Source organism: Delphinus delphis, chromosome 8, assembly GCF_949987515.2.
Source record: "Delphinus delphis chromosome 8, mDelDel1.2, whole genome shotgun sequence".
NCBI lineage: Eukaryota > Metazoa > Chordata > Mammalia > Artiodactyla > Delphinidae > Delphinus > Delphinus delphis.
Window position 1 is genome coordinate 16,946,084 of NC_082690.1, and position 14,663 is coordinate 16,960,746.

Here is a 14,663-nt window from a genome sequence, read left to right on the forward strand (position 1 = left end):
TAAATGGATCTTTTCTATATTTCATTTTCAGATCATTTGTTGTTAGCATATAGAAGTACTACTGATTTTTTGTATGCTAATTTTGTATCCTGCAACTTTACTGAAGTCATTGATTAGATCTAATCGTTTTTTGGTGGAGTTTTTATGATTTTCTGTATATAAAATCATGTCATCTACAAATAGAGACAATATTACTTCTTACTTTATAATTCTGATGCCTTTTATTTCTTTTCTTGCCTGATCACTTCCATTGAATAGGAGTAATGAGGGTGGGCACTCTTGTCTTAGTCTTGATCTTAGAGGAAAAGCTTCCAACATTTGACCATTGAGTATTAAGTTAGCTTTGAGCTTATCACAAATAGCCTTTATTATGTTGAGGTACATTTCTACTATACCTAATTTGTTTAGAGTTTTTATCATGAATGAATGTTGAATTTTGTCAAATGCTTTTTATGTGTCCATTGAGGAGATCACATGGTTTTTTTTCTTTCATTCTATTAATGTGATACATCACATTTATTGATTTGTATATGTTGAATCATCCTTGCATCCCATGAATAAATCCCACTTGATCATGGTGAATGATCCTTTTAATGTGCTGCTGAATTCAGTTTGCTAGCACTCTACTGAAATTTTTGCATCTATATTCATCAGGGTTATTGGCCTGTACTTTTCGTTTCTGGTAGCATCCTTTTCTGGCTTTGATATCACGGTAACATTGACCTTGTAAAATAAGTTTGGGAGCATTCCCAACTCTTTAGTTTTCTGGAAGAGTTCGAGAAGGATTGTTAATTCTTTAAATGTGTTTAGTAAAATTCACCAGTGAAGCCATCTGGTCCTGGACTTTTCTTCATTGGGAGGTCTTTTTTTTATCACTGATTCAATCTTATCACTAGTAATTGGTCTAGTCAGACTTTTTATTTCTTCTTGATTCAGTCTTGTTGGTTTGTATATTTCTAAGAATTCTTCCATTTCTTCTAGGTTGTCCAGTTTTTTGGTGTATAGTTATTCATAGTAGCCTCTTAGGATCCTTTGTATTTGTGCGGAATCAGTTGTAATGTCTCCTTTTTCATTTATAATTTTCATTTGGGTCCTCTTTCTTTTTTCCCTGGTTATTCGAGCTAAATGTTTGTTAACTTTGTTTATCTTTCTAAAGAACCAACTCTTAGTTTGGTTAATCTTTTCTATTATTTTCCTATCCTCTATTTCATTTATTCCTACTCTAATCTTTACTATTTCCTTCCTTCTGCTAAATTTGGGCTCATTTTTTTTCTTTCTTTGTTTTTTTTCCCCAGCTCCTTAAGGCATAGAGTTAGGTTGTTTATTTGGGCTCTTTCTTGCTTCTTAATGTAGGCTTTTATTGTTATGAATTTCCTCCTTAGAACTGTTTTTGCTGCGTTCCATAAGTTTTGGTATGTTGTGTTTCTATTTTCATTTATCTCAAGATACTCTATTATTTCCCCTCTAATTTCTTCTTTAATCCATTGGTTGTTCAGAAGTGTTACTTAATTTCCATGTATTTAAGAATTTTCCATTTTTCCTCTTCTTATTGATTTCTAGTTTCATACCATTATTGTAAGAGAAGATACTTGGTATGATTTCAGTCTCCTTGAATTTTCTAAGACTTGTTTTACAGCCTAATGTACAGTCTATCCTAGAAAATGTTCCATGTGCACTTGAGAAGAATGTATATTCTGCTGTTGTCAGAACATCTGTATATGTCTGTTCGGTTCACTCGGTCTTTAGTCTTGTTCAAACCCACTGTTACTGATTCTGTGTCTGGATGATCTATCCATTGTTGAGAGTGGGGTATTAAAGTCCCCAACTAATATTGTATTGCTGTTTATTTCTCCTTTTAGCTCTTAGCTTTTGCTTTTGTATTTAGGTGTTCTGACGTTGGGCACAAAAATATTTACAACTGTTTTATCTTCTTAATATATTGGCTCCTTGATCATTATATAATGATCTTCTTTGTCTCTTTTTTACCATTTTTAAAGTCTGTTTGTCTGATATAAGTATAGCTACCCCTGCTTTGTTGTTGTTCTTACAATTTACTTGAAACATTTTTCCATCCCTTCACTGTCTATGTGTCTTTAAGGCTAAAATGACTCTCTTGTAGGCAGCATATCATTGGATCTTTTTTTTTAAAAAAAAACCCATTCAACCATTCTACATCTTTTGATTGAAGAGTTTAGTCTGTTTTCATTTAAAGTAATTATTGATAAGTAAGGACTTACTGCTGCCATTTTGTTAATTGTTTTCTAGATCCATTGCACCTTGTTTCTTATCCTGTTGTCTTTTTGTGTGTTTTGATACCTTGTGGTAAAAGAATGCTTTGACTTCTTTATGTTGTTCTGTGTAATTACTATAGGTTTTTCACTTGTGGTTACCATGAGGCTTAAAGAAAATACCTTAAAATTGTAACAACTTAACTTCAATAGAATTCCCAAGCTTTACACTTTTACTTCTCCTCCCTCTCATATTTTAGAGTATTGAAGTTACAATTTACATATTTTTCATTGTATAACTAGTAACAGATTATTTTTGTTATGGTTATTTTTACTACATTTGTTTTCTAACTTTTAGAGTTGTAAGTGAATTACACACCACCATTACCACATTATTGAATCTAACTTTGACCATTTATTTACTATTACCACTGAGTTTTACACTGCATTCTGAGTTCTTATGATATTAATTAGAGTCCTTTTATTTCCACTCAAAAAATTCCTTTAAATTTTTCTTATAAGGCAGGTCTAATGGTGATGAATTCCCTCAGTTTTTGTTTGTTCAGGAAAGTCTTTATCCCTCCTTCATTTCTGAAGGACAGTTTCACCGGATATAGTACTGTTGGTTGACAGTTTTTTTTTTTCCTTTCAATATTTTGAATATTTTATCCCATTCTCTTCTGACCTGAAACGTGTCTGTTGAGAAATTTGCCAACGGTCTTGCAGGGGTTCCCTTATATGTAACTTCTCTTTTCTCTTGCTGCTTTTAAAATTCTTTCTTTGTCTTTGACTTTTGACAGTTTAATTATAATGTGTCTCAGTGTAGCCCTGTTCAGGTTCAACTTATTTGAGATTCTCTTGGATCTGGATGTCTACTTCTATCCCCTTCTTTGGAAAGTTTTCAACTATTATTGCTTTAAATATACCTTCTATCCATTTCTCTTTTTATCCTTCCAGAATTCCCATAATGTAAATGCTGTTTCTTTACCTTGTGTCCCATAAGTTCTATAGGCTTTCTTTTTTTTTTTTTTTTTTTTGCAGTACGCGGGCCTCTCACCGTTGTGGCCTCTCCAGTTGCGGAGCACAGGCTCCGGATGCGCAGGCTCAGTGGCCATGGCTCACGGGCCCAGCCGCTCTGCGGCATGTAGGATCTTCCCGGACCGGGGCACAAACCTGTGTCCCCTGCCTCGGCAGGTGGACTCTCAACCACTGCGCCACCAGGGAAGCCTGCTATAGGCTTTCTTCACTCTTCTTTTTTTTTTTTTCTTTTTGCTCCTCTGACTGGACAGTTACAAATTTCCTATCTTCCAGGTTGCTGACTCTTTCTTTTGCATGACTGAGTCTGCTTTTCTACTCCCTATTGAACTCTTCAATTGTATTTTTCAGCTCTAGGATTTCTTTTTTCTTTTCTTTTTTTTCTTGGATGGTTTCTATTTCGTTGCTGAACTTGTTGGGTTCATGCATTGTTTTCCTAATTCCATTTAGTCATCTGTGTGTTCTGGTAGCTCACTAAACTTCCTTAAAAGCAGTATTCTGAATTCTTTGTCTGACAGAACATAGATCTCCATTTCTCTAGGGTCAGTTTTTAGAACTGTATTAGTTTCCTTTGGTGGTATCATAGTTATCTGATTTTTCTTGGTCATTGATTCCTTATGTTGATATCTTCCCATTTGAGTAAGTGGTCTCTTCCTCCAGAATTTGCAGGTTTGCTTCGGCAGAGACAGTTCACTTCTCAGCTCAGTTTGGATTTCTGGATGTATCTGCTGGTTGGGCCTGCTACTAGGATCTATTATTGTGTGAGGCAACTGTTTAAGCTCTGAAGTTGGGGAGGGGGGGATGCCACTGGCTAAGAACAGCTGGATAAGACTGCTGACATGGTTCCCTACCCAAGTGAGGCTGTAGGATGGGCTCTGTCGTTGCCTGAGTTCTCTGGTCAGGCTTCCTACACAGTTGGGACTGGATGCTATTCTCAGCAGTTGGTGGGGCTATGAATTAGCTTTCTTGCCCTTCTTGGGCAGCAGAATGGGACCCAGGGCCTGCATGGCTCATTGCTTGAGGACCCAAATCAGGCAAGATTGTGCACGGAATATCCTGGTCAGGTGAGGCCACCAGTTTTGCTCTGTAGACAGGGAAAGCCACAGGCTGTGCTCTCTGTCCTAGTGCCACTGGGCTAGGGGCTGTTGGATGGGCTATGCAGCTTCTCATGTGTTCTGGGGGGGTTCCCTGGTCAGGTGGGCTAAAGGCTGTATTCAGCAATAAGTGGGGCTATGAATTAGTTTCTCTGCCCAGGAGCTGGGAGAACAGCTCCAGGGCCACTAAGGCTCTTTGTGGTCTTGACTCAAGCTGACCTGTGCCCCAAGTTCCCTGGTCCAACAGGGCTACTGGCTTTGCTCTGGGGTGATCAGCTCTGCCTCCTGCCTCTGGACTCAAGCATTGCAGGATTACGTAGCAGCTTCCAGGTGTTCTCAGCAATGCTTCCTGTTAGATGGGCCAAGAGCCAAACTGGCAGCCGGTAGGGCTATGTCTGTTCCCCTGCCTGGGCAGGACTGGGAGGCCACTTCCGACAACTCCCAGATTTTCCCAAGGAGGCTTTCTGGTTGGGAGGGGCAGGGAGGCACACCACAGCTGGTGGGGCTACGACTCAGCTCTTCTGCCTGGAAGTGAGACGACCAGGCTCCAGGGACTGCAGAACTCCTCATTTGAGGAGCTGAGTCGTGCAGACCTGCACCCCACCAAGTTCCCTGGTCACACTGCACCATCGACTTGTTCTGCAAATGAGCAAAGACACAGGTTGGGACTACTACGTGGGCTCTGCAAGTGGGAATTTGGTCTGCCAAGACCCAGTGCTGGAGGCCTCTCCCCCTTCTCCATCACCATCAGATTCCCAGTGGTTGAGCCCCACAGAGTCCCCTGCAATCCAAGGGGGTGAAACCAGGGCTCCCATGAAGTGACCCACAATTCTGGGAGTGCTGGATGTCACCCCTGGACTCTCTTTTCCCTCTGGAGGAACCATAGGCCCAAGGGAGACCTCTTGGTGTGGGGTGGGCTGTGCTGACCTGGGGGAGGGGCAATATGGTCAGTGTGTAGCCACTCCTCTTACCCTCTTCCCACCCCCACCCCCCAGTGTGGTCTGCCTGGGTCTCTGTGGTACAGAAGGTGCTTCATCCTTGCTCCCGGGTTCTAGGATTCTCTCAATGGTGTCTTGTCCATGAATCGTTGTTAGTTGCTCTTGTGGTGGGGGGCAAAGTCAGGAACACCCTACGTCACCGTCTTGGTGACATCATTCCCCTTACTGTGTGTTGAACACTGAGAACTTTATATGGATTAACTTCTTTAATCCTCATAACCATTTTATGGGCTAGATACTGCTATTTTTAAATCGTCTTTAATTTTTTTTTTATTTTATTGAAGTATAGTTGATTTACAATGTTGTGTGAATTTCTGCTGTACAGCAAAGTGATTCAGTTATACATATATTTTTTCATATTCTTTTCCATTATGGTTATCACAGGATACTGAATATAGTTCCCTGTGCTATACAGTAGGACCTTGCTGTTTATCCATCCTATATATATTAGTTTGCATCCGCTAATCCCAAACTCCTACTCCATCCCTCCCCCACCCCGTCTCCCCCTTGGCCACCACAAGTCTGTTCTCTTTACTGTGCGTCTGTTTCCTAGTTTGCTTAGTATGATCATCTCTAGGTCCATCCATGTTGCTACAAATGGCATTATTTCATTCTTTTTTATGGCTGAGTAGTATTCCATTGTATATATATACCACATCTTCTTTATCCATTCATCTGTTGATGGACATGTTGTTTCTATGTCTTGGCTACTGTAAATAGTGCTGCTATGAACATAGGGGTGCATGTATCTTTTTGAATTATAGTTTTGTACAGATATATGCCCAGGAGGGGGATTGCTGGATCATATGGCAACTCTAGTTTTAGTTTTTTGAGGAACCTCCATGCTGTTTTCCATAGTGGCTGCACCCATTTACATTCCCACCAACAGTGTAGGAAGGTTCCCTTTTCTCCACACCGTCTCCAGCATTTATTGTTTGTAGACTTTTTAGTGATGGCCATTCTGACTGGTGTGAGGTGGTACCTCATTGTAGTTTTGATTTGCATTTCTCTAGTAATTAGTGATGATGAGCATCTCTGTATGTCTTCTTTAGAGAAATGCCTATTTAGGTCTTCTGCCTATTTTTCAATTGGGTTGTTTGGTATTTTTGTTATTACGTTGGGCTAGATACCGCTATTAACCCCATTTTACAGGTGTGAAAATCAAGGCACAGGGAGGATAAAGTGGGAACCTTTGATTCACACCCCCACTGCCTTTAAACCTGAGTGGGACCCCCCCCCCAAGAGAAGACGCCCCTCTCCTCCATGATGGCAAATGGTGTTACACTGCCCTTCACTGGGCCCTCTGTCTACATACCTGCTGGAGATGGCAAAGCTAAGCAGGGAGGCCGGGGGCCTAGGTTGGAGATGCAGAAGTTTCAAGGAGGAATGAGGAAACATTCCAATTCATCAGCACTGGTGATGGTACTTGATCCATTTTTTTTAACCATCACTTCTCCAAAGAAGCTGCTGGAGGTATGGGCAACCCCTGCCAGCATCCCTCCCCACCTGGGGCCTATATTAGGCCACTGGACGTATTCAGTCCCTCTCCGGATGAGGGCAGCTCTCCACCCAAGGCAGGCCCCTCAGTCACCGCATCTGAGGCAGCTACCCTGCTTTGTCCCTGGACTGTGGATTTGGGCTTCGAGCTTCTGACCAGGGAAGACATGGGCCCAGAAAGGACTTGCTCAGGTCGCAGAGCTTGTAGATGTCGGAGGGAGAAGTAAACCCAGGTGTCCTAAGGCCAGGGTTATTTCCCCACCCCCATACTGCCATTCTGTGTGGAAGTTTTTAATGTGTGTTACGGGGGTGGGGGGGGGGCTATTATCATGCTCAGCATTGCTCCCTTAAGAGGCAATGAATGTCTTACAGAAGAGCTTTGGGCAACTGTCTGATCCCCACGGGAGGAATGACCCTTACCCCACCAGTAAAAGGGAAGAGTCAGAACAGTCTCCATTCTTTCTTTTATTTACATAAAATCTCCAGAAAGAACTGGTGTATTTGTTACCTTCGAGGAAACGGCCCACGGATGGGCTGACTCTTGTACCATTCGAATATTGAGCCATGTGAACTCAGAGCCTATTCAAAATAAACACCCTTTTAAAAATACTCTTTCCTTAAGCCCCAGGCTAGGAGTCAGGACTGCTCAGATCTGGTCCCGCCCCCGCCATGCAAAGGCCCCGCCTTTGGCCTCTCCCGTGATCTCTCTGGGCCGCTCCCTCCACTGTGAGATCTGAGTGGGCTGCACATGACGAGTCATCCGCAGGCTCCTCTCAGCGCCTTCCTCCTTCCCGTCCTCAGAGCGGCTCGGACACTGGGACACAGAGGAGGCTGGGTTCCTTTGTATGTTGTCTTTAAGTCGGTTTTCTTTTGCGAGTCTATGAAACACGGCCTGATTCTCAGTTGGTTCTTCCAGCAATTTTGTTGCTACAAATCCAAGAGTACGAAGGCTGTTCACACCACTGGAGCAGGAAAGACTCACCTAACTTTGCCAGCCTAGGACTTCAGGGGGCTTACCTTTCATTCGCCTGCATGGGGAAAACGACGACGAGTGGCCTTTGGGAAATGGCACAGTAAGTCTCGGGGCCGGTAAGTGGAGTCGGGAGGCTGGGACACTTCCCCACTGGGATGGGAGCTCTCAGGGCACAGTGATGGCGTATGAGGCTCTGCGCTTATAGGGAACTCAGCTGCTTTCTCCAGGTCCTCAGGCACTTAAAGATCTCTGAGGCTTGGTTTTCTCATCCATAGAAATGGAGCTAAAACTATCTACATCACAGGTTTGTCATGTGAGTAGATCCGATACCTAAGTGTTCTGTGAATATTAATTTGCCTCCTGCTTAAAAATACAGGAAGGGAAAGTCCTTCAAAAAGGAGACACATTCACACAACTGCCTTGTAGCAACTGGACCTGCAGCGATTTAATTGACGTAAAAAACACAGGATTGTCACCAGAGGTGGTTGTAACGTATGAGATCTTAGTTTCTTACCCCATGACAGAGGAACGAGGGTGGGATGGTGGAGAGTTGGTTTCTACGCACTGGAGATGCAAGGGCAACCCCACGGCTTTCAAGACAAGGAAAATGGGGGCATTGTATTTAAACAATGGGGCAGACGTTGAACATCCCCTGCATGTCCCCCCGAGGAGCCCACTGATGGGAGGTGGGGCTGCAGGATGCCGTGCCAGAATGGCAGCAGCTCCCATTGGCACTTGGTGCCTCCCTGCCAAGGCCAGGCCCCTCACCTCCTCCAGAACAAGTCTCCAAGCTCTGAGGAGGGGCGGCAGGGGGACGGGGTGGGCGGTGGCACAGCTGGAAAAGACGGATGGAAATGACCCACGTGTAGACCCAAGGTGGTCCGGGAAGAGAAAGCCAAGGTGAGGACCAGAGCCATCCCTGACTTTTCCTATGGCTTGTTGGCTTCCTGATAGTTGGGTACTTGAGCCCTGAGAATCTAGCTGGGATGCTCTGGGCAAGGGGAAGGGGGTGCTCCTGAGGTCAGCCCCAGGGCCAGCAGAGGGAAGACAGGCAGCAAAACTTCCGGGCCCAGCCTCCAGCCACCTCCCGCAGGGCTCTGGGCCCAATACTGAGAGTCAAAAGGAGGGAGAACACTCAAGAAAGGGGACATTAAAAAAAAAAAAAAGTCTGATCTCTACACAGCTGAGGTATTAGAGAGACGGGGCCTGGTCCCAGGGTACAGACACGCTGTGGGGGGCTTTGTTCTGGCGAATTAAGGGCCACACACGTGACCCTGGGAGTGCCAAGCAGGTCCTGCAGGTCCGAGAGGCCAACTCCGCTCCAAAGGAGTCCCCTGGCCTCGGAAGGAGGCAGCTCCTCCAGTGCCACCTTCTCGCGAAGGTGCCCCTGTCCCCGCTGCCCCACGTCAGTGCTGCCAGTCCGCAGGAGTCACACAGGGCAGCCCGAGATGCGTTACACGGTCTGGGGCGGCGGCTTACTGTTTCTGGTCATACCATCCTTCCCCCCACCCCCACCCCCGCCAATGCCACCGGTTCCCCGTGGTTCCTCTAGGTTCTGAGTGAGGCAAGCAGCAAAGAGGGGACGGCAGAACGCTTTATCATCAGAGGGAGTGAAGTGCAGGCAGCAACTCGGACACTTGGTCTGGACGCAGGAGAGGCCAGGCTGCCTGCCGGCTCAGGGCCTCAGTAGCGATACACCTTCAGTCTGTTGTTCTCATCCAGGCCCAGCTGCAGGAGGCGGGAACCAGCCGTTGGCTTGGGCACCGAAGAGAAGAGATGTCTGGCCACAAGGTGAAGGAAAACTCTGCAGTCAGCTGAGCACACCTGGGGAAGGGTCACAGGCCCAACGGGGTCCTCCTTGCACTCCGAGGGCCCACACGACTTGGCAGTTACAGCAAGAAGGGATCGGGGTTGGGAGAGCAGCTAAAAAGATACGACTTGGGGTCATTCTTGTAATGTTCCAGCCACTTGCGGTGAGCCTCGATCATGTCCTGGAAGTTGGTGCTGCCCGCCTCGGGGACTTGGGAGGGGGGACGCTGCAGGAGGCGGAGCTGCTCACTGCGGGGAGGGCAGAGGAGGCAGGAGTGCCAGAGGGGGGGGTCTTGGAGCCAGGCAAGAATGCCCCTCGGGGATGAGGAGCATCAGTTCCCGAAAGGGTGAACGCTCCTGACGGCGAGGCTCCCACATCTGCCTGTTCCCGGCCAATCTCATCTGCAAAAGCTTCCCTCTCTATCGACTCAAATACCTTGCCAGCATCAGCTCCCAAGTTGGCCAAAGGGTGAGAGGGGTTGTACTTATGGTTGGGGGCCTGCAGGGATACATCAGGGGCTACATTCGGTAAGGAATAAGATGAACGGGAAACTAATAACAGGTTTCAATAATTGCCCATCTGTCTCCCCCTACAGGGTGCCCCCTCTCACTCCAGATGTTGCTCAGCGGGCCTGGGGGAAGAAGGGAGCCGTGTGATGCAGACAGAGAGCTCAGGGCAAGAGACGAAGGCCACACTCCAGGGCTGGAAGGGGCAGGGCCCCACCAGGGGCCCATTTCTCCCCAAGGTGACACAGGGCAGCTTCCTCACAGGGCGGGATCAGGTAAGGCCCGCCGGGCCCCGCTGGGACCTCATCAGTTGGGACTTTTCACTGGCTGCGGAGGTGCACCGCAGACCCAGGCAGCTTCGTGGCCTGGGGACCTGCCTAACCGCTCTGGGTGATGTGACAAGGAGTTCTGGTCCCCTCCCAGGTCCCACCTGCCCAGGGAGCTGCAGCGAGCAGCTGAATGGTGTGTCTCCACCCTGAGCCCACAGGGAGGCTTACCTGGCAGACACATACCCCAGCCTGTTTTCCAGGGGGGCAGGGCCACTGCTGAGGAACGGGATGCCAGCTGGAAAAGTGGGAGGAAAGCGTTCAGAAATGGGCAGCGGTTCATCTGAGCCAGCCCCCTCCTGCCTTCCCCGAGAAACTGCAAAAGCACTGCCCCCAGACAAAAACAGGAGAAGCTTCTGTGGTTGGAGGTGAGAGACAGAGGATGGCCAGGAATGGTCCTATTTATTTTATTTCTAAAACTGAAATTATTTTCAATTTGGGCCGGGATAAGGAGACGAACTTTTTCCTTCAAATAACTGTTTTTATGGCTTTTCACATTCCTTAGCAGGGTTATGAGACCAGGGGAGGCCACATACAGCCAAGGGGTCATGAACCCTGGAGTCACAGAGACATGGGGTCAAAACCCAGTCTGTTGCTCACTCCTTGGGTACCCTGGAGCATATTTTCAATACTTAACCTCTGAGTCTCAGTTTCCCTATCTGTAAAATGGGAATAAATATTATAACCTCAGAGGATTAATATAAGGATTAAATGAAAAACCATATATAAAATGCCTGGCCATAATCTATATAACACACAAGATGGCAGCGATCGTGACACTGACAACAGCGACCTCCTAGGGTCGGCTGAGCTCTAGCATCCATCGTAAAGGTGCCATCCGGTAAACCGTCAAGACACACAGGGCCTCCAGCCACAGGGCGAGCAGCAAGGTCCTCTCAGGCACCCACCACGGAGTCAATGGGCCATGCCAAAGTCGGGGGTGAGGGGTAGGCAGAGGAGGAAGGCGGGGAGGCTGAACCCAGAACCACACATGGCCTAGAGGGAGGCTTACTTGGAAAATATTTGCGCCACTTCTCCACCAGGAAGTCGTCCACAGTCTGAGCCACGGAGGAGGAGAGCCGGGGGCCCAGCTCTGGGTCCCAGGCCCACTGGGTGGACGTGGGTGGAGCCGGGGATGAGGCTGAGACCCGGACCAGGGAGGGGTAGGAGGGAGCGGGGGTGCTCCTGGAGGCCTGGGTGGGGAGCGGTGAGGGCATGGAGGTGAAAAGCGGCGGAGGCTGGGTGTTAAGGCTGCCCAGCACGCTAAGGACACCGTTGAGCTGGCCGCTGATCCGCTGCAGGGAGCTGCTCAGGTAGTGGATCTTGTTGGGGAAAGTGGGACTCAGGGTCGGGCCGACTGAAAGGGAAGAGGCAGAGGGTGGGGCAGGACTCGGGCTCGGGGCCCTGGAATGGCCCAGGCCCAGCTGGCACTGTGCATCCTACTGGCCCACATCCCCACCCCTTCCCCGTTCCTCCCAACAAAAGCCCCAGGGCTTGTGTTCCAGACAGGAAGCTGGCCGAGAGAAAGAGCATCCCCAGGGTGAGGGCCGCCACCCCTTTGTAGGCCACAGCTGCAGAGGGAGAAGAGCCTCCCCGGGGGGCCGGGGACGGCACCAGGAGGGACCCCTGTCTCACTGTGAGGACCCTGCATGATCAGAAGGCTTCCCCTGAGCCTCTGGGCCCAGTGTGCTGGGAAACCCAGAGGGCTCACTCCTGCCCAAGCATCTGCTCCAGACACTGGCCCCCGGAGGGGGCCACAGGTGCAGCCCCTCCCTACAGCCCCCACACGGGGCTGCAGGGAGGGGCTGCACCTCCATTCCCCATGGATACCCCACTCACTGTGAGGCAGGGGGCAGGATTCGGAACTGTCACTGCTCCCGTCTTCCAGGTCGCTGAGGTCAAAGGTCACCACCTTCTTGGTGGGGGGTCTTCTCAGAGTGTCTTCATCTGAAGCCTGGTGGGTGAAGCGGCGGTAAGGACTTGCCCTGTGCTTTCTGCCCACTGCCCTCGTGACACCTGAGGACTTGGTGGGTAAGCTCTCTGGGCCCAAAGTTCTAGGAGAGGCACGTCATATAGGCTGCCTTACAGGCGAGGCTAAGAGAACTCAGCCACCGAAGATAGGGCAGTAGGGCCACCAGGACCACGCAGACCCCAACCCTTCCCCCCCCAGTAAACACTCCCCATGGTGTCTCTCCACCTAAGCTTCCCTCCTGTTGTACCTACACCTCTGGCATCTGGGGGAAAGGCTACAAGGCCCCAGGGAAGGTAGGGAAACCTTCTAGGAGCCTCTATTCCTGACACCCGGGGCAAACTTCTCCTCGGGCACCAGGGCAGGGGCCAGTCCCCTCCCAAGAACCTTCAGCAAGAGGCTCCGGGTCTGCTCAGGACCACTCAGCACAGATATCCAAAGCCCCAGATGTGTTCAACAAATTCAAAGCTGAAGCCACTGCCGTTTTCACCAGCCCAGAAGCCCTAAGCCTACTGCCAATCCTGGGCCCTGGCAGCCCAGCTGTCCCGACGCAGGACCAAAGAACCCAACCGAATCCCAGGAATAGAGGAGGGAGGCCACGGCAGAAATTGGGCTGCACCTCGTCCCAGAGAGAAGACTCCAGCTGATGCAGCTTCTCCTCCTTCTTCCTCAGCAGGTCGTGGCCTTTCCGCATGGCTGACTTCATCTCATCCAGGTGCCTGGTCTCCTGCAGCCACGAAGAAAGGAGAGGAGCAAGACGGTGACTAACCACCCAGGCAGATGCCGGAGGCCCAGCTCTGCCATTGGTAGGCCGGCTGATCTGGGTGATCTTGAACAAATAACTGAACTCTCAGTCTGGACATTCATCTAAAAAACAGAAATACTACTTCTCATAAGGTTGTGAGGATTAGAAGAGATAGAGTATGCTACCTGCCCTCCACTATGCCCACTCCTAATAAATTCTCAAATGGTTACTGTTAACCAAATGGTTATTATTATCACTGCTCCAACTACCAGTACTATCAGCGGCAGCAGCAGGAGGGATTCAGCAGAGCAATGACAGGGCCTGGGGGTAGCATGCAGGTGTCCCTGGGAAGGCTGCCCCTCTATCGGGACCAGCCTCTTGCCCTCTGCCGCCCCCCAGCCAGGCTTAGGGGCCACAGCTCACTCACCAGCTCTGAGCACCCTCAGAATTCTAAGGGACCAGGTATGATTTTCTGTCAAGACCCCCGAATGGCAGAGAGAGCTGTGATCCCACTGATAATAACCACAGCGTCTCTGCCGTTTCATTGCAAATTAGGGTCTCAGAGAAGGAAAACAGAGAAGTAACTCAAGCTTATGCCAAGTGTGCTCAAAAGATTTTCACTTCTGAGTGAAGTCCTGAGTGTGATGGAATGGCCAAGCACTGTGGAACGTCTCTCCTCTTCCCCTAGAAAATGGGAATACCACTACTACCTTGCACATCATCTATGGCTACTGTGAGGCCCAAATGACTTCCTATTAGAGAAAGCATTCCACACACTGCACTGGCACGTAAGTGTAAGGAAGCTCCCATCCTCGTGGAGATCTTATCCTATACCTCCTGTCTGGTCTCCCTAGACTTGTCCAGTGACCCCAAGGCCCATGTGACCACTCTCGTGTAGTCCCCAGAATGATCAACTGAGGGCGAGCCCAAAGGGAGTGCCGCCGGCTGCCCCAGGCCTCCCCCGGGCTCCTGACCTCCTCCAGGTCCTTGCACATGTCCTCCAGGGCCTTGGTGCCTGGCGGGTCCTTGGCCGCCTCCTGAGCGCTGGCCAGCTCGTGGCGCCAGTGCTGCTGGGCAGCCTTCAGAGCTGTCTGCCGCCTCCGCATGGAGCGCGTCTGCCGGACCAGGAACTCCTTGGCGCTGCGGAGAGCTACCCCCTCGGCAGAGAGGTAGTGCCGGGCGCTGCGGGGGACAGGGCGGGGGGTTGGAGGGGGACACACACTCTCTGAGAACCCCTGCTGTGGGTCACAACCACTTCCCGAGCAGATGCCCACCCTGAGCACAGACTGCGGTGCTGGGGCCAGGCAGAGTGCGGGGACATCGCCACTAAATACCCACAGAGCGCGGGGCACGGGCTGCGCTGAGTCCTCCCACCCTGACTATGAAAGGGAACGTGCCTGAGGCCTCCAGAGATGGCTAGACACTCCCAACAGCCTGACCCACAAGCAGAGGTCAGCAGATGCCAGAGATCACCATGGGCAC

General features: G+C 49.3%; 1 protein-coding gene and 1 long non-coding RNA gene across 2 annotated transcripts in view; one reads left to right on the forward strand and one right to left on the reverse strand.

Moving 5' to 3' along the window:
* Window positions 1-7,879: 7,879 nt before the first annotated feature.
* Window positions 7,880-10,385, forward strand: LOC132429501 (uncharacterized). Its single transcript, XR_009520355.1, has 3 exons — window positions 7,880-7,941; window positions 9,548-9,616; window positions 10,231-10,385. It is a non-coding gene; the product is annotated as an uncharacterized lncRNA (long non-coding RNA).
* The window catches only part of CEP164 (centrosomal protein 164), a 70,901-nt gene continuing 64,167 nt past the window's right edge, over window positions 7,930-14,663 (reverse strand). The window contains exons 26-32 of the mRNA XM_060017886.1: window positions 14,156-14,363; window positions 13,056-13,163; window positions 12,307-12,421; window positions 11,480-11,824; window positions 10,639-10,705; window positions 9,761-9,883; window positions 7,930-9,605 (exon numbers count right to left, since the gene is read on the reverse strand). Of these exons, the coding sequence (XP_059873869.1) occupies window positions 9,509-9,605; window positions 9,761-9,883; window positions 10,639-10,705; window positions 11,480-11,824; window positions 12,307-12,421; window positions 13,056-13,163; window positions 14,156-14,363 (1,063 nt within the window). The 3' untranslated portion in view covers window positions 7,930-9,508. The remainder of the gene's footprint in view (window positions 9,606-9,760; window positions 9,884-10,638; window positions 10,706-11,479; window positions 11,825-12,306; window positions 12,422-13,055; window positions 13,164-14,155; window positions 14,364-14,663) is intronic.